The 24,965-nt window shown below is 45.7% G+C and overlaps 1 protein-coding gene across 5 annotated transcripts in view; it reads left to right on the top strand.

The window, feature by feature from the left end:
- LINGO1 (leucine rich repeat and Ig domain containing 1) overlaps positions 1–19,433 on the top strand; it is an 827,164-nt gene extending 807,731 nt beyond the window's left edge. For all 5 annotated transcript variants that reach the window (XM_053272886.1, XM_053272887.1, XM_053272888.1 and 2 more), the window contains one exon: positions 17,202–19,433. In XM_053272886.1, coding sequence (XP_053128861.1) covers positions 17,214–19,058 — 1,845 coding nt within the window. In that variant the 5' untranslated portion in view covers positions 17,202–17,213 and the 3' untranslated portion in view covers positions 19,059–19,433. The remainder of the gene's footprint in view (positions 1–17,201) is intronic.
- The last annotated feature ends 5,532 nt before the right edge of the window (positions 19,434–24,965 follow it).

Here is a 24,965-nt window from a genome sequence, read left to right as displayed (position 1 = left end):
CAATCAATCAATCAATCAATCAAGCCTCTGACGATGGACATCTCTTCAAATAATAATTGCAATCATTTTCATGAATGAAAAGCCTCCCAATAAGATTCAAGAAAACCTTCCAAACCAACCAGCATAAAGAACAGCAAACTGGTAGGGTTGGCTCAAGTTTGGAATTGATAATTGGAAATGAGAGGAAGGTTACTTGACAGCCCTGATGTGATTGCTGGCACACCACAATTTTTTAGTGTCTCTGAAAAGGCAATATATATTATAATGTAAAAGGATTGTACTGTAGTGATAAAGCCCTTAGGGGTGATTTTCTCAACTGTCTAGCTGTCACAGATGGGTTGGGCAGTCAGAAGGACACTGAGCTGTCCTCCACTGAGCCATCTTAAAAGTTGCTGGGTTAGATTGGCTGAAATCCTCAGACTCTTGAGACAGCTGGAGCAGACAGAAAATCCTAAGAAAAGAAAGGTGGAGAAATCTGAGGTCCAGAGCAACATAATGAAGAGAAGAGCAGAAGGAAGGGAGTAAAACAAGGACAGGGAGGAGGAGGAGGAGGAGGTTCTTATTAGCCACCCCATAACAGATGGTTCTCTAGGTGGCTTTCAACACCACATTAAAACATAAGATAAAACACAAAGAACGCATTGAGGCTCTTCACACTATTTGTGTGAAGAGCCTCTAGGGGGTATGCAGGGAGAGCGGGTTTAGCCCACTCTGCACGCACACAAGCAGTAGTCTGCTCTGGGTGGCCGCAGTGGCCGCCCAAACAACTGCCGGCTCCGTCATGCTGCGTGGCCCCCGAAAGCTCCAGTATGCCCTGCACAAGAGTGCAGGGCATACTGGAGAGACCCCCCAAACCGGAAGGCTGCTTTTAAGCCTCCCAGTTGGGGGTCTACTCATGAGTAGCTGCAGCACAGAGCCACGCCATAGCTACTCACTATGTTAAAAACTGGGTTTGCGGAGTGCTCGCTCCGCAAACCCGGATTAAGGGGCGGGCTACGTGAGCAGGTTACCTTAACAGGAACCACTGGGCTTGCAACCAAGCCCGGTAGCTCACACGGTTGTAGGAAATTGAGCTAGTGGAGGCCACCAAACAAGCCTTTGGCAACCACAACCAGACCTCCCCCGATGGTCAGCCGAAGCTGATAAAAAGCACTCCTGTCAATATCTCATGGTCTCAATATCTCAACCAGAGATATCATTCAATTTCAATATCAATATTTCAAATTCAATATCCCAACCAGAGATATCAGGGAGATGTTTGGGTCCAGAAGTACTCCCGAGCTACGTACCTGATCTTTCAGAGGGAGTGTCACCCCCCTGGGTGGAGTGTAAACCCCCCCCTCAACAAGCAGATCTAAACCACTTCCTAAGTTCTGGCCTCCCACAACAAGTACCTCCGTCTTGTTTGGGTTCAATTTCAGTTTGTTCTCCCTCATCCAGCCCATTATTGATTTCAAACAAGCATTTAGAGATGTGAAGCCTTCTCCTGACAACGTTGTCAGCATATTGCTAGCACCCTGCACCAAATCTTCTGATGGTCTCTCCCAGTGGTTGCATGTAGATGTTAACAAGCACTGGAAATAGAATGGATCACTGTGGGACTCCATATAATAGCTCTCACTTTGGAAAGCAACCATCTCCAAGCATCACTATCTGGAATCTACTCAAAAGGTAGGAGTGGAACCACTGCAAAGCAATGCCTCCTACTCCCACCGCTCTCAGGCAGTCCAGAAGGATACCATGGTCGGCGGTATTGATAGCTTCCAAGAGATCCAACAGCTCCAACAGGGTCACACTCCCCCTGTCAATTCCCAATTTCAGATCATCCATCAGGCCAACCAAGGCAGTCTGCACTCCATAGCCCTCCTGAAAGTGAGTTTGAAATGGGTCCAGATAATCTGCTTCTTCCAAGACCTATTGGAGTTGAGAAGCCACCATCCCCTTAATCACCTTGCCCAACCACGGAAGATTGGAGGCAGGCCTATAATTGGCTAGCTCTGAGGGATCCAACACAGGTTTCCTCAAAAATGGTCTAGCAATTGCCTCCTTGAGACAAGAAGGCATCCTGCCCTCCCTCAAATAGGCATTGATGATACTAAGACCCTCTCCAGTAACTTCCCTGCTAGATTGTATGAGCCATGTAGGGCAAGGAACAAGAGAACAGATGGTAAGATGAACATATCCAAACAGCATGTCCACATCTTCAGGAATCACAGACTGAAACTAATCCAACCTAACCATACAAGAGGAGTTGCTGGACACCTCCATAATAAACTCTGCAATAACCGTGAAATCCAGTTCAGCTCAAATCTGAGAGATTGTATCTAGGAAACGACTTATTAAAGGTGTCACAGCGAGTCATCTATGGCTCTAAATTCTCATTCAAGGGAGGAGGGGCACTTATTAGTCCCATCACAACCCTGGACAATTCTGCGGGACATGAATTTTCAGATGCAATGCATGCAGAAAGGAACTCCTTTGCTTGCTGCACGGGTTCCCTGAGCATAGATCTTCATATGTTCTCTGTGCTGTAATCTATCAGATATGAGTCAAGTCTTTCTCTGCCTGTGCTCTAACAGCCTGCCTTGATGCTTCAGCCCACACAATTCTTCTGTATACCAAGGGGTTAATTTAGAAGCGGTCAGGAGGGGCACTTGTGAGCAATCGTGTCTACTGCTTGGTTCATTAATCCAAGTCTGAACCAGGGCGTCAACAGGGTCACTGGCGGAACCTTAACGGATTCCCCTTTCCCAGTAAGTTCCAAGCTGACTCGAATCAAACCTTTCAAGGTGGGCCAGCTCAAACGTGAGCCTGGCTAGATTCAAGCTGGCTCGCCCACCCTTATGTCTGGCCTGGACTTGTCTGCACTGTGTGTGGCCTTCAGACTTGCAGTGAAGTTCATGACCTTCCATATATAGAAATATAGAAATACAGAAAACTAACATGTCTCAGAGAGGGGTCCTAGGCTATCCGTGATAGGCTTATTTTTTTCTGTGTGGGGCATTTTCTTGCCATATGGAAGTATTAAGTTGCTCAGCACAGTAGCCCAGACATGGGTTGACCAACTTCGCTGTTTCTTTGTGAGAACAGAGGAGCTGTTTGCTCTCCATATGTAGCTGCTTGCAAATGCAATCCTTTGTAAATAGCACTTCTGTTTATCCAAACATCTCATTATCCAAATGTTCTGAGACATTGCTTCTGAGCATCTCTAGATAAATGAAGCATAGTGTAATAAAAGCAAATGGGGATAGTGGCCTTCCCTCCCCTTCCAAAGGCTTTATGAGAATAAATATATCCAAATCTATTAATGACACTGAACTTATCAGAGGAGAGCAACGCAGACAATAAAACATCTGGAATGTCTGATGGCAGGTGAAGAGAGGCAGAAAGGAATGGATATGTTGAGCTTTGGGTAATGAAGATTCGGAGGGGAGGGGAGCAAAGTAATTGGTTTCCCTTATAAAACAAGATGGAAAGAAAATTGTTCGCCATTGTCAGGTGGAGGCAGAGACAAAAGTCATTAGGTCCATAGAATTAGAGTAGGAAGGAACCAACCAACCAATGGGCAATTTCATTTAATCCCCCAATGCAAGACAGGACCATTTCCCAATATGGAGTCAATACTGAAATTCCACCTAAAATGAAGTCGATTGCGGGGGGTGGGTGGGTTTTGCTACTCAGACAAGACAAATGAGGGATGGCAAGGGAAGCCAAAAGAGTTTGCCTAAAACAGCACAACTTTGACCCACGACCTGTGGTTGGACTACAAATCCCATCAACCCCCGCCACACTTGCCAGTAGTCAGGGATGATGGGAAATGTAATCCAACAGGAACTGGAGAACTGAAGCTGTGCAGGCCGGGCTTGAAATTAGAGCCAGCGTGGTGTCGTGGTTAGAGGGCTGGACTAGGACCAGGGAGTCCCGAGTTCAAATCCCCATTCAGCCATGATACTAGCTGGGTGACTCTGGGCCAGTCACTTCTCCCTCAGCCTAACCTACTTCACAGGGTGGTTGTGAGGAGAAATCTAAGTATGTAGTACACCGCTCTGGGCTCCCTGGTGGAAGAGCAGGATAGAAAATGAAAATAAATAAATAAATAAATAATTTCATATCCTGCCCTTTGGCCATACAGTTCCCACAATGGTTTACAGTCAAAAATCGAGGCAATCCACCTCTACTTAAAAGAAAAAATTAAGAAAGGGCAGGAAGGCTGGATGGGCAGCAGCATCATTGAACCAGGTCTGATATACATTCTTAAAAGGCCAGGGTAAATAAAAACATTCTCCTGGAGCTGGAACAACTCAAGATTCAGCACCAGGCAGACCTCTCTGGGGAGAGTACCACCACTAAAATATATAGTGTGGTGTAGTGGTTACAGTGTTGGACTAGGACCAGGGAGACCTGAGTTCAACTCCCTGTTCAGCCATGAAACTCGCTGGGTGATTTGGGGCCAGTAACTTATTTCTAAGCCTGACCTACCTCACAAGGCTGTTGTGAGGATAGACATAATAACCATTTAGAACACTCTGGGTGGGATATAAATGTAAAAGTAAAATAAATATGTTTTTTGTTGCCACCCACCTAACCTCAGGAGGCAAGCCACCCAAATTATGACCCTAAAAGGGATACACCAACATGATGGCTTAGTTTTTCAAGGCATGCTTCAGCCTCACGCAGAGGTACCCTGAAGGTGTATGAAGATTAGCTGTCCTAAACTGGGTTGAGGCAGTCTTGGAAGCAAATGAGCCAAATGATGTTTTTTCCAAGCCAAGCTAGTGGATGGGGCCTTGACATCTTACCTCTCCCTCTGATATAGCGAGGTGCAATGGCTTTGCACAGCTCCTAACCATTTCGATGGAGCTTCTTCAGGAGAACTTCACAGTGGATGCTGTAATCTCACGCTGACCACATTCACACATAACACAAAACCAGAGGTGAAGGTTTCTCACCCCGAACTCTGATTTGTACCTTCAGGTGTAATGAGGTCTGCTGCCTGGACCTCCAGTTCCACGGTGCCAGACTTATATCCAAATGCTGGCACTGCAGTCTGGTTGCTTTGCAACCAGAGTTGAGGGAGGAAGCTCTTCCCTCGCTCCAGCTGCTATTGGCTGCAGGGGCTGTAAAGAAGGAAGCCCAGGCAGCCAGCTCCCCCTCCTCTCTGCGGTTGGCAAGATTGAAGAGAGGGAGCTCTCCATGTTGTCCGAATTCAGATGGGAGAGCAGGCAGGAGTAGCAGAACCGCGGGTCCTTTGGAGCTGCGGTTCTGTGTTATGTCCAAAGGCGGCCACTGTGTGTGAGTTTTACAAGAGAGGAGAGGCGGGGCTGTATTCAGCTGAATTTCAAAGTCCACTGCAAGTCTGTGGCCTTCCTTGAATGAATCATCAAAACATGTGGGCCTTGTATTGTCAAGGGATCCACAGTATATTTGCAGTACACTGGGCTCCCTTTTTCTGATGACTGTTTGAAGCCCAGCCTTAAGCCCCAAGGATGTGCCTGAAATGTTTAGCTCCAAATAAGACAGGCTGTCCTTCGACATAATGAGGTGAAGTCGTTTCCATCCCTGCCTAATTAGACCCCTTCGATGGTGTTTTGTTTTGCATGGAATGTTTCTGCTCCCTTTTTGAAGGGAAGAAATCTCTCAGCTAGACTGTGAGTGCAGTGAATTGGATTCTGAGGGAGAATTATGATTCTGGGCAAGAGAGGGATTGCATACATTTTCCAAGCATACGGTCTGAACTGCAGCACCACTAGAAATGGTAATTTAAGGACTTTTTTCGTGGCTTTGTGAGGCAGGCAGTAGAGGGTTCCAATTTCATTCATAATCATAGGCACAGTTATAGATAGGTTTAGGATGATTCTTTCCTTTGTCAGATCTGTTTCTTCTTCTTTTAATAATGCAGTGTAATTAGGTGCCTGCAAGGTAACACCCTCTTTTCTGGAAGATAAAAGCAGGTCTCATGGGAACAGAAGGCATTAAACCAAAACAGATTTTTCTCACACTCCCTTGGGACATGATGTAGAGGAGAGGTTATGGCACTCCATATGTTACTCAAGAGGGTCCATGCTAGTGAGAGGTTGACTCCGCTGCCTACAGGGAAAGGCAGTGATGTCTTCAGAGGTGCATCACTGTGGAGATCAGCTGGGCTTTCCTTAGCGAAGAAGAGCATGGCTTGATGTGAGCAGAGTGACCGTTTGGGGAACACAACGGATTGCCCTAGGAAAGCATAGCAATATAATATAATACTAGCTGGGCCAGGTGCAGAGCATATGCACTTCTAGCCACCACCATCTCCACCACCCAACACGGGCGTTTCCCCCCACGCAACCGCCACTTCTCTGCCCGTCCGCCATTGTTTTCTCTCCCCCCTGCCAGCCCCCCTGCCACCCACCATCATTTTCTCCCTCCCTCACCCACCCACCACTATTATCACCATTTTGCCCATGCAACCCACAGCCAGCCTGCCCTCTCACCCGCTCACCCATCCCACCATCAGCCAGCCGCAGTTTTCTTCGTCTGCCAGCTGCCACCATTTTCCTCATTGGAAGCTGCCATATACTGAGTCAGACCATAGGCCCATCTAGCTCAATATTGTCTACACAGACTGGCAGTGGCTTTTCCAAGGTTGCAGGCAGGAGTCTCTCTCCACTCTATCTTGGAGATGCTTCCAAGGAGAGAACTTGGAAACTTCTGCTCTTTCCAGAGTGTCTCCATCCCCTGAGGGGAATATCTTCCAGTGTTCACCAGCTTTAAACTTGGAAATAGATTGACTCATAAATAACCAAATTCTTTCTCAGTATGGGGCTTAGTCTGAGCCCATTGGAAAGCTACATACTGGCATCTCTATGTGTTAAAAACTGCATGAATTTTGACATTTATTGGCAAGATTTAAGGAGAACCAATTATAAATTTGAGGATTTTTGTGGCAGCAGGTTTATTTTTGACTTTTGGCATAGTAAATGCCCTCTACTGGTAAATGATGGAAATGAAGAAGATATTTGAACAGTGTCTTCCAAATTTGGTGGTCCTCACACAAGGCACTGCCAAGCCTGAAATAGAAATGAAAACTAGATATGGTTGAGCTCCACTTGGATGTATTTGGAAGCCAATCTCACCTTGGTATTTAAGAGCTTTCTTGGAGAGCCTTCATGTGAAGAGTGAAGATCAATGCAAGATGAGAGATGAGGAAGAAGAATCTTGCTTTCAGTTGCATACCTTGCAATAATTCACAGAATAAAATAGGGACCTGCTTGTATCATCCCTGTTTCATAACAAGGATGACCTGTGAGCCCCATCTCCCTTCATTTTTGAAAGCTCTTCTGTGCCTGGCTATCTTCTGTGTTCATTTCACCTGTAACAGCCTATCCTGCACTGCATTAAAACCAAGTTGTCAATTTGGCTAAAGATGCACTAGAAAAAGAGCCTTGTCCTGTGATATATCCACAATTCAAGATGTTATCAGTCACTAATGTGTAGAAGGGATGCCTTGGATGGTGCATTGGATGTTCAGGTGCAGACATTTATATGCATATGCACTAGATAGAAGATCATCACCACTTCCTTTTGGGATTTAAGTACCAGAGATTCAGTGGGAATGCTGAAACTGGACAGTTCTAACAACCCGCCCGAACCATTTTCAAAAGGAATCTCAAGAGGTAAAAATGGAGAAAGAGATTTTATCAGGAACAGGAGCAGGAAATAGAGCCTGCCCCTAGAAAACAGAGGCCATTGGAAGAGAAGGAACTGAACCTGTGGGGAGATCATCAGGGCAAAGTGTAATTAAGTCTTTTGCTTGCATTGTCCAGGACCGCCTTGATTCATGGGGCTCTGGGTTCATGAGCTGGTAGGTGGCTGACAGATTTATGAACCACTTTTCACCCTTGTAACTTCCAAAAATATTTGAATAATTTTGAGGGAAGGGAAGGGAATTTGAGCTTGGGCTGTATATCTCTGTGAAATGACGGTATAAACAGAAGCGATGAAAATAATGTGCAGGGTATATACAAGAGCCATAAATAGCATTTGCGAGTGGGGGGTTGGAGAAATGCACAGGATATATAGATCTCTCTGTATATGCGTAATGATGGATATAAACCCCAACCGTTGAAAGTAATGTGCGGCATATATTCAGCGACAGCCATAAATAGCATTAGACAACACAAATGCTGGTCATGAACATAACAACGGAGATAAACACAGCCAGTAGGGGTGAGGAGCGGAGCCTGTATAACGTACCATCTTAATGCAATGCAATCCTTTGTAACAGCTTGAGCAGCATAAAGCATGGAGGCACCAGAAGCAATGTGACATGAAGTTTTAGCATCCTACTGACAAGAGGATGGAGCCGTTTATGGTGGAGAAGGAGAGGCTGACTTGACAAACCATAACTTCTCCCGGATAACGTATATATCACACACAGTTCCGTCCCTCAGTAGAATTTCTCAGTCGCTCCGTTCCCCCTGCTCATCTGCCTTTCAAATTAGCTCGTCTCTGGATTCCACTGCGGGGGGGCGGGGTCTCAACTTGAGAAGACCTGCCATGAAAAGACTTGGATGTCACAAATCAACAGCTGCCAACAGCCCCCCAAATCTATTAACATTTAAATTTGGCACCAAAATTTAGGCTAGCGAGGGTCCCTGTGGCCTGGGGACAAAGTGCCGAGAGTGGTGGCCATGCCCCTATGTTATCCCGTTGCCATGTGGGGAATGGAAATGGGGTAGCCTCTCACCCTCTCTATTCTAGTCAGCAGAGTGCTTTCTCCACCAACTGGATGCTTCCTTTTCCTCCCTTGCACGGGAGAAAAGGGAAGCATCCCCTAGGGATGTGCACGGAACTGTCAGGGGCTGGTTTGAAGGCGAGGGGATTATTTTAAGGGGAGGGGAGGGTGCACTTACCCCCACACATACCGCATTTCCCCCGTTGGAACTCACTTAAAAATTGGTCCGGTGCTGTGGCAGCATACCTCCCTGGCACCCCGTCCGCTCCTTGGACCAGAAGTGACCAGAAGTAGCGTGCACATGCTACTTCCGGACACTTCTGGTCTGAGGAGTGGACGGGGCATCAGGGTGGTATGCTGCCACCCCACTGGACCGGTTTTTAAGTGAGTACTGGCAGGGGAAACGTGAGGGGGTAAGTGCACCCTCCTCCCCTCCTCCACCCTTAAGGTTATCCCCCCACCTTCAAACCCCTCAAACTACCCAGTGTTCGAACCTGTTTGGAAGCCCATAAAAGGGCCTCTGAAGAGGTTTGTGCACATCCCTAGCATCCCCTGGCAGAGAAAGTGCTACAATGAGTGGAGAGGGTGAGAGGACGCCACACATCCATTGCCTGCACTGGCCACACTCCCAGCCTCGGCATGCCCGGCCTCTGCAATGAGAGTAGGGAACGGTAATGGAGTGGGGGAGTGAGGGGATATCTTGGCAGCCCCCCAGGTCCCATGGCCCAGGGACATTTGTTCCCCCCACTCGATTGTCCCTACATGCATACTCTCAGTTCTACATTTCCAACCATGCACTCTGCAATGCCAATGGGCTGCTTCCCATATGCAGGGGTGGCCCTTTCATGGGGTGAGGTGAGGTGGTTTCCTCAAGGGCACTGGCAGGGTAGAAAAATGCTCCATTCTCCTCCCCTCTGCCAGCTGCAGAGAGGGAAAAAACAGAAAACAAAGAGGGAGGAGAGAGAGAGGCAGTATTTGACAGCCTAGCTGAGGAACACTGAGGTCTTGGGCCACCAGTGGTGGCCACCATACAGATGCACGGATGTCACTTGCTGTCTCTACACCAGGCTTGCTCAACTTAGCCCCCCCCCCACTGTTTTTAGACTACAACTCCCATAATTCCCAGTCACAGTGGCCAATAGCCAGGGATTATGGGAGTTGTAGGCCAACATCTGCAGGAGGTCCAAAGTTTAGCAGCCTGATCTACACAGATTACTATATACTTGGTATACAGCATCCACAGAAGTGTCAGGTTTGATCTGATTACTGAGCTTGTCCTTTATTCTAGTCATCTTTACCTTCATTCTTTATTGGCAATCAAGTTCTGCAAGCACCTGGATTTGTTAGATCAAAGCATGCTTCTTGGCAACACATTTCAGCCCCTTTAAATGCTAACGAGCTTGCAAAGCAACTGGGTTGTTTTACAAACTGTGGCCTCTGATCAGCCAAGCGTAGTCCTCGAACCCTGATCTAGATGAGAGCAGCTCTCTTTGCAAGTCTTCAGCCCCTTTGCAAATGAGTGAAGGCAAACTGTTGTTGAAACTGAGCTTCTGGCTTGTATCTAAGGCCTTGTGAATTGAAGGCGATGCCTAGCTCAAAATGCAAAGAAGTAGAAGTGAACTCCTTCAGAAGCTCTTGTTCAGCTTAAAGCATGGCAGGATGAAGGACATGAATGCATTCACTTATAAGGGTTGTCGTGTGTTGAATCTCAAAAGCACTGCTTGCCTGAAATTGTTGCTTTGCAGGATCAAGATTCACAGCAGTGCCAGGCACTAGATGTAGCTTTTAGGGATGTGCACAAACCTGTTCAGAGGCCCCTTTATGGTTCGAACAGGTTCGAAAAGATGCGAACACAAGGCCGGTTCAAAGATTTATGGCAGGGGGGATGGCTTTAAGGGTGGGGTGGGTGCACTTACGCCCCACCAGCCGCATTTCCCCTGCTGGTGCACGAACATGTAAGCGCCCGTCGGGGCAGAGCAACACATGCAGCCACCATTGCTACTTCCAGTGACGTCTGGTAAATGGCGGCATGGGGCAGCAGGAAGGTATGCTGCCGCCCCAACAGGCTCTTGCATACTCATGTGCCAGCGGGGGAAACATCGGGAGGGTAAGTGCACCCACCCCCATCCTTAAAGCCACCCCTCCCTGCCATCCAACCAGCCCTCGCCGGTTCCGTGCACATCCCTAGTAGTTTTCAGGAGTCAGGTTCTGGAGACAAGTCTGGACAAAGCCCAGATCACTCACTGAGGTTATTGCTTGGAGGAGGCAAGTGATGGATAAGCGGTCTCAACTGTGGGAAGGAATGTGCTCCAGAATGTGGTCAAAAGTCAAGGGGTGTGCAGGGAACTGGCAGGAAGGAGGAGCAGACAGAAGCTTCACAAGAGCACCAAGTAGGAGCCTGTAGCAGCTCGTCCTAATGAACCAGAGGACACCAACTGAGGTGCAGTTGCCTCTGATGCTCACTGCTCTGGTTGTGCGCTCTCTCTCTCTCTCTCTCTCTCTCTCTCTCTCTCTCTCTCTCTCTCTCTCTCTCCCCCCCCATTCCATCCCATCCTGGTTTTAACAAGCACCATCCTGCTGCAGGCTGGCCATTCTTCAGATAGAGCTGTGCATCTGGTTAATCATTAACCAGCCCACACAGCTCTACCGGATGAATGACCAGCCGGCAGGCAGCAAGGCTCTCATTAAAGCCAGGGCAGAGCAGAACAGGAAAGAGAATCTCAGCTGAGCTGTGGGAATCAAAAGCAGCTACTCTTCATTTGCCACCTCTAGCTCATTAGGGTGAGCCACTACTGTGGCTCAAACGTCCCTGAGCCCCTGAGGGAGGGGATCCTACCAGCATCAGTTCACTCTCCCCTTTCCACCTCGCCGACTCACTGGAACTTTGTTTGTCACTGCTCAGAGGACTCCTTTTAACTTCAGAAAGGATGAGCCCTATCCCGGAGGCATATATCATAATTTAGGCATATTTTAATATTTTTTTTAAAAAAATGTGTTTTAATAATTTTATTGTTTTTGTTGTCATGTATTTTAATTTGTGACTTTTAAATATTTTAAATTTTGGACACCGCCTACAGAGATACATATCTGGCGGTATAAAAATATGATAAAATAAATAAATATATGTAGGTAGAAGGTTTATATGTTTAGAAAATAGGTATTTCTAAGCCAGCGGGATTCACATGTGCAAATTTATGTGTGGACATCTCTGTGTGATATTATTGGCACAGAATGAGAGGGAGGGCATGCTAAGAAAATTCTGCTTGTCATCATGTGCTTCTGCTCCTTCTGCAGCAAAAGCACAGTAATCTGTTGTTCGGTAAAGAGATTGCAGGCAGATATTTTTTTCTTACTAGCGAAGGTCCCATTTAACTGGAGGTGCCAGTGATCAAAGCTGGGACTTTCTGCTTCCAAAGTCTGTGTTCAACCACAGAGAGTAAGATTTGACTTGGATGGTCCAACCCTACAGGCAGAGTAGAGGGATGAAAACTACAGCAGTCTGCCAGGGCTGTGATCCAAGTCCTGTTATTCCTGGCAAGCTTGCCATCTAAGTGAATTCAAATAAGAAGTCTGGTTCTCCTGGCATTAATTTAAACATAAATTGGGCCATGGGAACAGGATGTGGGGATTTCTCTCAAGGAACCTGTACATTAGAATTAGTGATGTGCACATGGAATTCAAATTGATTTCACTCAAATCTGGGTGATTCGAGTGATTTGAATTCAAATTGAATCCCTCCTTAAAAGAGCAATTCAATTCAAATTTGAAACAAATTTTCAAAATTCAATTCGAATTTGATTTGAGAGCTGTTTGGCACCTTTAAAAACCATTCAGGCCCCCTGATTGGTTAAAAAAGGCACCAAACCAGGGTTGAGTCAATTCAAATTTGAATTGAATTTTCAGACCAAATTCAAATCTCTTTAGAATTTGAAATGAATTTTTGGAATTTGATTCAAATTCAAAATGAACAATTTGTTTTGTACACATCTCTAATATTAGGCTTGCCGCTTGATCCTGAATATGCGTATACAAAGTTCAGTGTTGCTTACTCTTACATCCTGGAAAGTATCTGTTGTGGTCAGTTGTGAATCTGGTGATGTTCTCAAATTTTGAATGGTGTGATTATTTTGACATAGCCCCTTAAGGACAAGGCAGTAGCTTTTGAGTTAGTTTCATTTTCCTTTTGGTTTATGGTAGTTAAGGATGGCCAGGCAAGAACCAGAAGACTCCTTACTCTGGTTGTAATGAAGTTCCTGAAACCATTATACTGCGTCCAACTAGATTATTCTTTCCTGGGAATAATGGGGCCCCTGTTTGCCTCCATTCCTGGTGGCCCTGCTGGGTTTTTGAGGTGCACACAAAGAGTGCACATGTGCCAGTGACACCCCTTGTGCATGATGTAACACACAAGGGAGCACGGCAAGAGCCCCGAAAGGGCTGCACAAGCCCTCCAAAGCTCATTCCCAGCTGACGTTTGCTTGCTTGCTGGTTGTACATGTTTTCCTTTCTCTCCCTTGAGCGAGAGGGTGTCTTTCCCAGTGAACACAGCTGGGAAATGAGGACCAGCTGGAGTTAATAGAGAGCGGCTAATGGAGAGGTGGCCCCTTGGAACTGGGCAGCTTGGATTCTTTCAGTCAGGGATGTATTGGAACAAATAAGGAGGAGGGCAAATGAGCTGAAAGTTGCCTGAGGTTAGTAGAACTATAGATATTGGTCATGCCTAACTTGTCCCATTGATTTCTGTGGGGTAACTTGTTACTTGGTTGTTCCAACCATTGCCTTTAGAAAGATCTTCACTTACGGGATCTGTTCCTCTATGGTTGAAATAGCTTGTGTACAGGCACGGCCCATGAATGCACCTCCGGGGGCAGCAGGTGGCTTCTTTAAGTGTAAACAGAGCCGGTGCTCCATGCCACCCAGCAACCCCCATGGTGGGGAATCACCTTCGCTACTCACCTGGCTCCCACGGAGGTGAGCCCCTGCCAGCAGCCAGGTGAGTGGCGGAGGCGATTCCTCGCCGTGGGGGCTGCTGGGTGGCATGGAGCACCGGCTCCGTTTACACTTAAAGATGCTGCCCACCACCACCCCCTCCCGCCCGGAGGCACGTTCACGGGTCACACCTGCTTGTGTAGTATTTCTCATTCTGTTCCAATATGTTAGGAGATCTGTTTTCAAACCATTTCTTTCCGATTCAGACGTGATCTCTCAGGAAATGAGCAGCTTTAGCACTTTAACATGGGATGCAGATCCTGCCCCCCCCCCACTCTTGAAAAAATCCAGATTCCAAGAAGTTAACGGTTTGACAAAGACAATGATTGGAGAGCCTTTGACTAAAAACGTTCTGTTATCAGTACTAGAGGCAAATTGATATCTGGATTCTTAAATATTGTTGAATTGTGGACCACTAGGAAGCTGTCTTATAATCCTGAATCAGACCATTGGCCAATCTAGCTCAGTATTGTCTACCCGGACTGGAAGCAGCTTCTCCGAAATTACAGGCAGGAGTCTCTCCCAGCCCTATCTGGAGATGCCAGAGGGAATTGGGAACCTTCTGCATGCCACCATTCCGGTGCTCTTTCCAGAGTGGCCCCATCCCCTGAGGGGAATATCTTACAGTGCTTTCACATGTAGTCTCCCATTAAAATGCAAACCAGGGTGGACCCTGCTTAGCAAAGGGGAAAATTCATGCTTCCTACCACAAGATCAGCTCTCCTCTCCTATTCTGGTTTGTTCACTGTTTGTGGATTCATTCTCCTCCCCCATGTGATTCTGATGGACATATCGTCCAACCCAGCCCTCTGTTATCTCATCTGTCTCAAATTTTAGATTGTAGACTCCATGGGGCAAGGATCTGGCCTCCTATATTTTGTAAGCACCATGCTTGCTGATGTTATAACAATAACAGCCAAAGGGAGGAGGGGAGCAGGAGGCATCTCTGCATGAAGTATAAGACCCATGCTGCTTCTGCCAATGAGGCTGGAGACTGTTGTCATTTGTATGTGTCTCACCTCTGAAATCAGGACTTCATTAGGGCAGCCTGTTCTCCTTTAGATGTATGAGCAGAATGTAAAGCAATCCCTCAGGGCTCTCTGGGTGCTTTGGGGCAGTGATCTGATCAGGAGGTTGTAGCAAAGAGGCAACAGCAATGAGCTTATAACCTCCTCCATAACACCAATTTTGCATTTCAGAGAGTTTTGCAGGAACATCTTGACCTGGGGGAGGATATTAGGAGCAGCTTCCAAGCTCTTCTGCTTCTCTCAAAATCATGCACGAGATACTTAGTTTTGCTGACAGATTCCCCACTTTCCTTATTAGTGCCTGTAGCCGAAAAGATGCTCAGTGGTTCCAAAAAGATGTTTGATGTTGGGAGGTCAGCACTGACCTTTGCCACTGACCTTCAGTAGGAGTTTGGTCAAATCTCTACTAGACTGATTAAGGATGGGATAACTGTGTATATTTGTGCCTACTGATATCTTGCCCAAGACCCATTGTTTTCAATCCTTGCTAGGATTTTTACTGCACCTCAAATTGCCACTTATTGACGGTCTCTACTGGACCCTCTCCAAAGACAAAGTCTGTGAGCCATTTCAATCATTCAGAAAACATGTGAGTTATGGACCTATAGAATACAAGAGGCATCGAATGATTGCATGCTCTCCTATGTCAAAAAGTCAATGCTTGTAGAAAGCTAGTGCCTCAAGAAGAAAGGTTCTAGCTAATATTTTCCAAGATGTGCTAGATCTTGCACACACAGGTTGCGCATGTGTGTGTGTGTGTGTGTGTGTGTGTGTGTGTATAGAGAGAAGGTGAGGCCCATCATTGACCAGGCAACGTAATTTTGCATAGATTACACTTATAGAAAAGTTCAAGACATTAAACATATGCAATAGGGCTGTGCATGTACAAAGAAGTCCGATCCAATCCAAATTCTATGTGATCCAATTTTGAAAATATCAGATTCTTGGGCCCCTAGGGGTTCTGGATGTTGGGTCAGAATCAGATTTCAGATTGGAAATTTGACTTAACATCGGATTGTTCACCACAGAAGTCAAAGGAGTGTAGTGAATTTGATGTGAACCGGATAATCCTGTGATTTTTATTGATTTTTTTGTCTGTTTTATTTTATAAGGTGTTCTTGTGCAAGAACGCCTCTTTAGTTTGTATTCTTGCACAAGAATACCCCATAAAACAAACAAATCATTACAAGTTTCAGGATTGTCCAATTCACTTCAAATGCGCTACACAGAGTCCTGCCAACCTTCACCTCTGCTGAATTCTAAAGTCCCACACCCTGCCCTTTATTTTCCTGAATTTGTTCCATTTCCCTATTAACCTCTATGCCACCATTTTGTGCTTCTGACAGTCTGACATGCATTCCAATATGAATTATGAATTCTGACATGAATTATGGCAATTCCAGTCCAATATCAGGGACCTGATATCAGATTGGAGTTCAGCTGCTTTTCTTCCAATTGTAGTAATGTCAGATCAGTTCTGACACCGCCGATCCAAATTTGCACAGGCCTAAATATGTTCTAGGCAAGTTCAAGAAATTAAATATATATAATATATTTTTATTAATATTCTTGCAAAGGGGAAGTAAAGTAAAAGAATAGTTTGACATTTGTAGGATTTCAACTTCAAACATTATTGATGTTATTAAATAATTACCAAATATGGTAAATTTAAATCATAGTAAATTTAAACCTGAGAAAGATCTTTTGCTTCTCTTGGGCAAAATGTCATTTTGGAATTATTGATCTGATTACTGAGTGTTAAAAATCTGTTGAGAACAATAAGTTAAAATCTGATTATTATATTCAGAATTTCTTCTAACATACAAAAAAAAATCATTTGAACCTTTCCCCCAGGATTTTCCGGTGCAAAACATTGTGCATTCAGCTAATTTAAATAGGATTCAAGCAAAATCTGGCATCTGTAGATAATCGGGAAGTATGACTTTATTTTGCATGAACTAACTCTTCAAAATACAAATAAGAGATATAGTATGGACTGTTTTGGGAGAGAAAGTGTCCATATCCCCCACTCCGTGGTCACAATCCAGATTAGGTCTAATTTGGTCTTTAATTTGCCTTCTAATCTGTTTTTATATTTATCTCAATCCAGATTAGGTCTAATCTGGCCTTTAATTTGCCTTCTAATCTGTTTTTATATTTGCAGTTGCTGCTGATCTCTTTTTAGATTGCTTTGCTATTTCCACCACTGTTTTTGTAACTGACTGTTCTTTTTATGGTTTTAATTATGGTCCTTAAGTGGCCCTGGAAGTTTATTTGAAATGGAAGAGCAAGCTATTAAACATTTTAAACAAATGAAAGCCGTCAAATCAGTGTGTATTAGCAAAGGCCTCACCTTTATTGACTGGATGCAGCCAATGCTGCCATTGTGACACAAATGAGAATTTGATGTCTTCTGGGTTTAACATCTTCTCTTCTTTCTCTCCCCTTTCTTGTTTCCCTGTTGCCTGCAGGTGAAAGATAGGATGGTGGCGGGCGAATTGAGCATGTATAGCCCAATCCTGGCCTGCTGGCAGCCAATCCTCATCTTGATGTTGGGATCCATACTCTCAGGCTCTGCCACGGGCTGCCCGCCCCGCTGTGACTGTTCTGCCCAGGAACGCTCTGTGCTCTGCCACCGGAAGCGATTCATGACAGTCCCCGAGGGCATCCCTACAGAGACAAAGCTCTTGGATCTGGGCAAAAACCGTATCAAGACTCTCAACCAGGATGAGTTTGCCAATTTTCCTCACTTGGAGGAGCTGGAGTTAAATGAGAACATTATCAGTGCCATCGAGCCAGGGGCTTTCAATAACCTCTACAACCTCAGGACTCTGGGTCTCAGGAGCAACCGGCTCAAACTCATCCCCCTGGGGGTGTTCACTGGACTCAGCAATCTGACCAAGTTGGACATTAGTGAGAACAAAATTGTGATTCTCCTGGATTACATGTTCCAGGACTTGTACAACCTCAAGTCTTTGGAGGTGGGGGACAACGACTTGGTCTATATCTCCCACCGGGCTTTTAGTGGTCTCAACAGCTTAGAGCAGCTGACGTTGGAAAAATGCAACTTGACCTCCATTCCCACAGAGGCGCTCTCTCATTTGCACGGTTTGATTGTGCTGCGGTTGCGCCATCTGAACATCAATGCCATCAGGGATTACTCATTTAAGAGGCTCTACAGACTCAAGATCCTTGAGATTTCACACTGGCCGTACCTAGATACCATGACGTCCAATTGCTTGTATGGGCTCAACTTAACATCCTTGTCCATCACCCACTGTAACCTGACTTCCATCCCTTATGTCTCCTTGAGGCATCTGGTTTATCTCAGGTTCCTGAACCTGTCCTACAACCCCATTCTCACGATCGAAGGCTCCATGCTCCATGACCTTCTCAGGCTTCAGGAGATACAGCTGGTTGGTGGTCAGCTCACAGTGGTGGAACCATATGCTTTTCGGGGTCTGAACTATTTGCGCATCTTGAACGTTTCAGGGAACCTTCTGAACACATTGGAAGAGTCTGCCTTCCACTCTGTGGGCAACCTGGAAACACTGATCATAGATAACAACCCCTTGGCCTGTGATTGCCGGCTTCTCTGGATTTTCCGACGCCGCTGGAGGCTAAACTTTAACAAACGCCAGCCCACCTGTGCTACCCCTGAGTTTGTCCAGGGGAAGGAGTTCAAGGACTTCTCAGAGGCCCTGCTACCCAACTACTTCATCTGCCGTCGGTCCCGGATACGAGACCGCAAACCACAACAGATCTTTGTGGATGAGGGCCACACTGTGCAATTCATCTGCCGCGCAGATGGAGACCCGCCTCCTGCTATCATGTGGCTCTCTCCAAGGAAGCACCTCATCTCTACCAAAACGAACGGGCGGCTCACCGTCTTCCCCGATGGCACTCTGGAGGTGCGCTATGCTCAGATCCAGGACAACGGTACCTACATATGCATTGCCAGCAATGCTGGTGGCAATGATACGATGCTAGCACACCTGCACGTCCGCAGCTACTCCCCAGACTGGCCCCATCAGCCCAATAAGACCTTTGCTTTCATCTCTAACCAGCCCAACGAGAGTGACGCCAACAGCACGCGCGCCACTGTGCCTTTCCCCTTTGACATCAAGACCCTCATCATTGCCACCACGATGGGTTTCATCTCCTTCTTGGGGGTAGTGCTTTTCTGCCTAGTTCTCCTCTTCCTCTGGAGTAGGGGCAAAGGCAACACCAAGCACAACATCGAAATCGAATATGTCCCACGCAAATCTGACGCTGGCATCAGTTCCGCTGCTGATGCACCACGCAAGTTTAATATGAAAATGATCTGAAAAAAAGCAATCAACAAAACTCAATAAAGAGAGGGGTGTTTTTTTTAATCTAACAGTAATAAGAAGAAACAATGGGACAGACATACAACCTCTCTTCTCTCCACCTGACTCCTTGGCCCCATTCTGTTCCCCACAATCCCGCATCACTTCCTCCTTGTCCTCTTTGTGAAATTGTTCTGCTGACGTCTCCAGAACTTCCTGTGTTTGTGGGACATCTTTTGACAGACTTCGGTGTCAATCCTAATGATGACAGGAAATTTAAAAAAAATTAAAAACAACAAACAATCAATAAAAAGTTACGAACTTCCTCTGTAACTTTTGATTTATGATGGATTTTTATGAAAACTTGAAATAATAAAAAAACTATTTCCTATAGATAGTTGGAATGCAAAATCTTGACTTCTTGATCTGTCTGCTACCTTCTCTGTCTCTTGACTGGTTCTTTAAAGTGCTTTTCTCCTGTTCTGATTCCTTATGGACATGATTTCGAATTGGCCTGAGCATGAAGGGGATTCCCTCTGCAATGAATGAGGTTGTTTTCCATGGTGTATCTTCTCAGGGATGTGCACAAAGCTGTCCTTCACCTTCTCATGAATTGTGAGCTATCCATCTTGGTTTCTCCAAAAGAGCTCCTTGAATCTTACTCCAGCCCAAGAAGGAAGGATGGTACAGTTGTTTTGCATATTATGCAAAATGATGTGGTAACATTCTGATCTGTGCCTCTTCTGAATGCAGGCAAGACATATTTTTTTAATTTTTATTTTATTTAGCACATTTTAATACTGCCTCATATTAAGTCTCTTGATGATTCACAATCCAAAAACAAAACAATTTAAACATTAACACAATTAAAACAATTTAAAATGCTAATAAAACCTCTAACAACTTAAAACTTTATAACTATAACCTAAAAGCCTGACTAAACAGGTATGTTTTCAGCTCCTTCTTAAAAACATCCAAAGAAGGGGTATATTTTCAAATACTCCCACTTTTTAAAAAATAAAAATAAAAATCCCTGCTTCTAATAATCAGGCACCTCAGGGAAAAAGCTGTGTCATACCTTTCTCCCTGGTGTATTAGTTTATTACATGCAGGGAGGTTTTTTGACACATTAAAGAATACAGCACACATCTCCTCCACCTACAGTCTGAAATAGTAAAATCCAAGATTTGTTAGTGCCTTGCATAATATGCAAAATAGCCTTACCTTTCCTTCTTAGATTCTGTTGGGACAAAAAACAAACGCTCGAGGAAGCCCTTGGGTGTTGAGCAGGATTTATTCTGATGCCCTTAAGGGCAGGCCCCCTAGATACTGCCTGAGTTCACACAATTGTTTGATCCAGAGCCCCATTCAAACATTTAAAATCACCATGCATTAGCCGTGTACAGCTTTGTGAAGGGAGAAGGAAGTCTCACCCCTGCGACATCAATCACCTTCTCACTCCACTGTTCACCCTTAAAGGATCCAGCCCTCGCAATCACAGAAGCACCCACCATCACACTTAGGGCTCTCCCTTCTTCAGACAAGCCCAGCTGTAAGCATGAGCAATGGGGCATGAGGGTAATTGACACAGTGGGGGTGGGACTTCCATCCCCCTTCCTTCCCCTTTTGTGCCACTGTACATAGCTACATCGGCATTATTTAAATGACTGGATGGGGCTTAGGTTTAGTGTGAGTTACCAGCATTAGTTTGATTGTGTGAACCCATGCTAAAATGAGATTCTCAGATTACTCACAGGCCATCAGCCACTTTGGCATGGATTCACACACCAATGTTTGTAACCCATATTAAACCTAGATTTGAGCTATTGTGTGAACCAGGCCATTGTTGGGCTACAACTCTCATCATCCCCAGCCACAGCAGAGTGACATTGTTGCAAGAAACACTTTTCACTCATCCCCAAACTTGGAAATGCCGTATTCTGAGCCTTTTATATGGTCCTAAGGGTTGATTTGTGCATTCAGAGCAAGTCCATGATTGCAGCCGTCCTGGGACTATGTCAGTGGAGAATGCTTTGCATGACTGTATCAGTTTCAGAAAATGTGCTCATGGGAAGCTAGGATGTCAGGGAAAGGAGTTCTAACCCATCCTTCTTTCTAAGATGGAAGCTTTCCATGAGCAGGGCTTTTCTGGAGGCAGGGATGGGGAGTATTCAAGCATAAGACTCCTCAACTGGTCCTGGGTGGTCTTGTACTTTTCTTTTTTCCAAAACCTGTGGATCTGCTCTGCTCCTTCCACATTCAGGGTTTATGGCTGACATACTCGCTAAGTTACTCAGTAGTAGTACTCAGGAGTTACTCTAAAGTAGGGTTTCTCAACGTGTGGGTCCCCAGATGTAATTGGACTTCAACTCCCATAATCCTCAGCCCCAGTGGCCATTGGTTAGGAATTATGGGAGTTGAAGTCCAATTACATCTCAGGACCCACACGTTGAGAATCCCTGCTCTAAAGGACTACTTCAGGTTCTCAAGATGTTGCTGAACTACATAGGCTGGGGATGCTGAGAGTTGTAGTTCAGCAACATCTTGAGGAACCCAGGTTGGGAACCCCTGGACTAATTCATTTCAGTAAGACACACATTAACATGTTTATATCTAATATGACCTTAAAACTGAATGTGGACCTGACATCTACCTCTAAGAAAAATCTGGCCAGACAGAAGCAGGTGAATGGTACCAGCATCTTCTTGAAAAGAGAAGGACATGTGTAAATTATATCCATGCTGCACTGAAAAGAATGGAAGACACCGGAATGGAGGATGCAGATGACACCAGTGGTACAGAAATGCAACTAGTGCTCCCTGTAAGAGAAGTTGCCAGACTACAACTCCCAGCATCCCCAGCTGCAATGGCCTTTGGCTGGGGATTATGGGAGTTGTCATCAACAACATCTGGGAAACCCTCTTACACTGATCACAGCCCTTGATACTGGTTGATGGTGAACCATTGCATTGCCAGTGTACACACCCATTCACTGTTACTGCTGCAAAGGCTTTGTGTGTGCTGGTAGTCACTGGTGTGATCTTCTGCACATGACTGGACCAATGGATTGAGGAAGAGGTCTTCAGATGTCACTCCCCACAGGTAGGTTGCCAGTATGGTAGGGGTGTACATGGAACCATTTTGAGAGGTTTGGTCTGAATCCACAACAATAAAACCACTCCGGGTGGGGGGAGCCTAAGAATTAAACAGCAGCCAACAAAAACATTCTGGACCAAATTGGACCTTATCATGTTCCCCAAATATGTCATTGAGAGAATGATGGTCTGATCCCTCCCTGGGAAGCACACCAGCTGCTCCTGCCCATTGCCACCCCACCCATCTTCTTACTTGATTTGCTAATCCAGTGAAGATGGAATAAAAGGAGGTCCTTCTCTCCCAGCTTTGACATCTGGCATGCTGCCACAACTGTGAGCCAGGAATTCTGGGAAATGTAGTTTCCCCAACACTAATGACAGCTGGCAATGAGATTTCTCAGCACTCCTGGCAGCAGACCAGATGCAAGGGAGAGAAGGAACAAGAGAGAAACCTTCACTACTGTCAGATCAGCAAAGATGGGGAGAAGAGTTTGGAGGAGGTGAGAGGGAAGGAGGGAGGGAAGACTTGATATCTTCCCTGGACTGGACTTATATTCAAGCCAGAGAAGAAATTTCTGGACTGTAGTGCTTGCCTAATATTTTGGGCAAGTATTACAAGCCACAAAGATTCATATTTCTGAGCCACACAATGTGGATTTCATGGATCCATCACCTGGGGACCATCACCTGTTCCATCACCTGGGGACCACCAACGTGAAAACCTTCTCTGGGGTGGCAACCACAATTATTTTATTTCTTTATTTTTCACATGTATACACCACTTTTCCACGGAACCTCCCAAAGTGGTTTACATAAAAGCTTAAATACAGAACGATATATCATGCAGTACAATTTTCTCTCTCTCCAGCAAGCTGCATTGCCAGCTCCATTTCCATTTCTATTTCTGGCTCTCAGGGCGGGAGAAAGAGGCTTGCTTAGTCCCACTCCATTTGTAGAAAGTACAGATGTCAGGAGACAGATACTCTAATTCCACACAGGAGCAGCTGGGTGGTATCCAGCTCCCATAGTCTGGTCACTCCTGAAATAGCCTCTTGCCTTTCTTGGTCTCCATTATTCATTAGCCATGGCTGTCCACCCACACCTTCCACAGGGAGTTCCTTGCCAGCCAAACTTTTGCTGCTATTCATCCCAAAGCTGCATAAGAATAACTCTCCCTGACTTGTTTCATCCTTGACAGCTGATAGCTAGACTCTGATAGTTGCCCTTAGGCATTTCCTTGGCACCTCAGCTGTTACAGAGGTTGGAGAGTTGATAATCTGGGGACAGGGACAGGAGAAAGCACAGTTTTGAACACTCCTATTCTGCAAACACACACACACACACACACACACACACACACTGCAAATGGAGGGCGAGCACAGTATTTTTATTTTGTCACTTATTTATTTACATTTTATATCCCGCTATTCCTCCAAGGAGCCCAGAGCGGTGTACTACATACTTAGCTTTCTCCTCACAACAACCCTGTGAAGTAGGTTAGGCTGAGAGAGAAGCGACTGGCCCAGAGTCACCCAGCAAATATCATGGCTGAATGGGGATTTGAACTCGGTTCTCCCCGGTCCTAGTCCAGCACTCTAACCACTACACCATGCTGGGTCCAAGGAACGTGGCTAGAACCTTTCCTCCAGCTATGCTCATTTTGAATTTAAGAACATAAGAAAAGCCCTGCTGGATCAGACCCAAGGCCTATCTAGCCCAACATCCTATTTCCAACAGTGGCCCACCAATATTTGCAGATGCTTTTGATTATTAATATGGGGGGACCATTTGAGGATAAAATCCTCTCCTACCGTTCTCCACTTTGATCTGCTCTACATATTTGCTCTATGTTGTGAGGAGAAACCTAAGTATGTAGTACACCACTCTGGGCTCCTTGGAGGAAGAGCGGGATATAAACATGTAAAAAATAAATAGAAATAGAAATATTGACCCAGCCAGAGCATCAAGACAAGATCAATCTAAGACTCCTCACTGAGGCCCCCTGTGGCAGCTTGCTGCATTGCAGCAAGCCTTTGAGCCACTAGATCCTGGACAGGCCCCACACATGACAGCATGCATTGGTTCTCTCTACAACAGAAAGGCTATAAGAAGCTTCTTGTCTTACCTCAGCTTCAAGGTCTTTGTGGTCCTGGTGTGTTGTATTACCTTATTTTGGTTTCCTTGACCTTTTGTGTGTTTCTGACTGACTTGCTTCTTGATCCCCAATTCCTGATTGATCTGCTTGGCTGGACCCTTGGCTTGTTTCTGATTATGGCACGCTGATTCTCCTGGAGTTGTAGTTCCATTAAACGGATGTTGAGTCCCATTAAACTGATTGCCAGGAAATTAAGGATCAACATTTTTTCATTAATGTACTTTTTCACACAGTGCATAATTTATTGATGGGATTCTCCGCCACAAGATGTGGTAACAGCCACCAGCCTGGATGGCTTTAAGAAGGGCTTAGACAAATCCATGGCGGATAAGTCCATCAGTGGCTACTAATCCGAGGCTACCTCTAGGTTCAGAGGCAAGATGCTTCTCAATACCAGTTGCAGGGGAGCAACAGCAAGAGAGGGCATGTCCTCACCACTTCCCTGTGGGCTTCTCCGAGGCATCTGGTAGGGATGTGCATGAACCTGTTTGGAGGCCCTTTTATGGGCTTCTGAACAGGTTCGAACACTGTGGGGGTTCAAAGTTCAACGCCGGGGGTGCCACTTTAGGAGCGGGGGAGAGTGCACTTGCATGCACCTGTCTGACGTGCACGCACATGATGGGTGCAAGTGGACCCGGTACTTCTGGCCAAGGAGGGGGAAGGGGCAACAGGGAG

The sequence above is a fragment of the Hemicordylus capensis genome, chromosome 10, assembly GCF_027244095.1.
Source record: "Hemicordylus capensis ecotype Gifberg chromosome 10, rHemCap1.1.pri, whole genome shotgun sequence".
NCBI classification, from domain to species: domain Eukaryota; kingdom Metazoa; phylum Chordata; class Lepidosauria; order Squamata; family Cordylidae; genus Hemicordylus; species Hemicordylus capensis.
The sequence above is the reverse complement of the archived record's forward strand: the minus strand, read 5'-3'. Positions and strand labels throughout refer to the sequence as shown.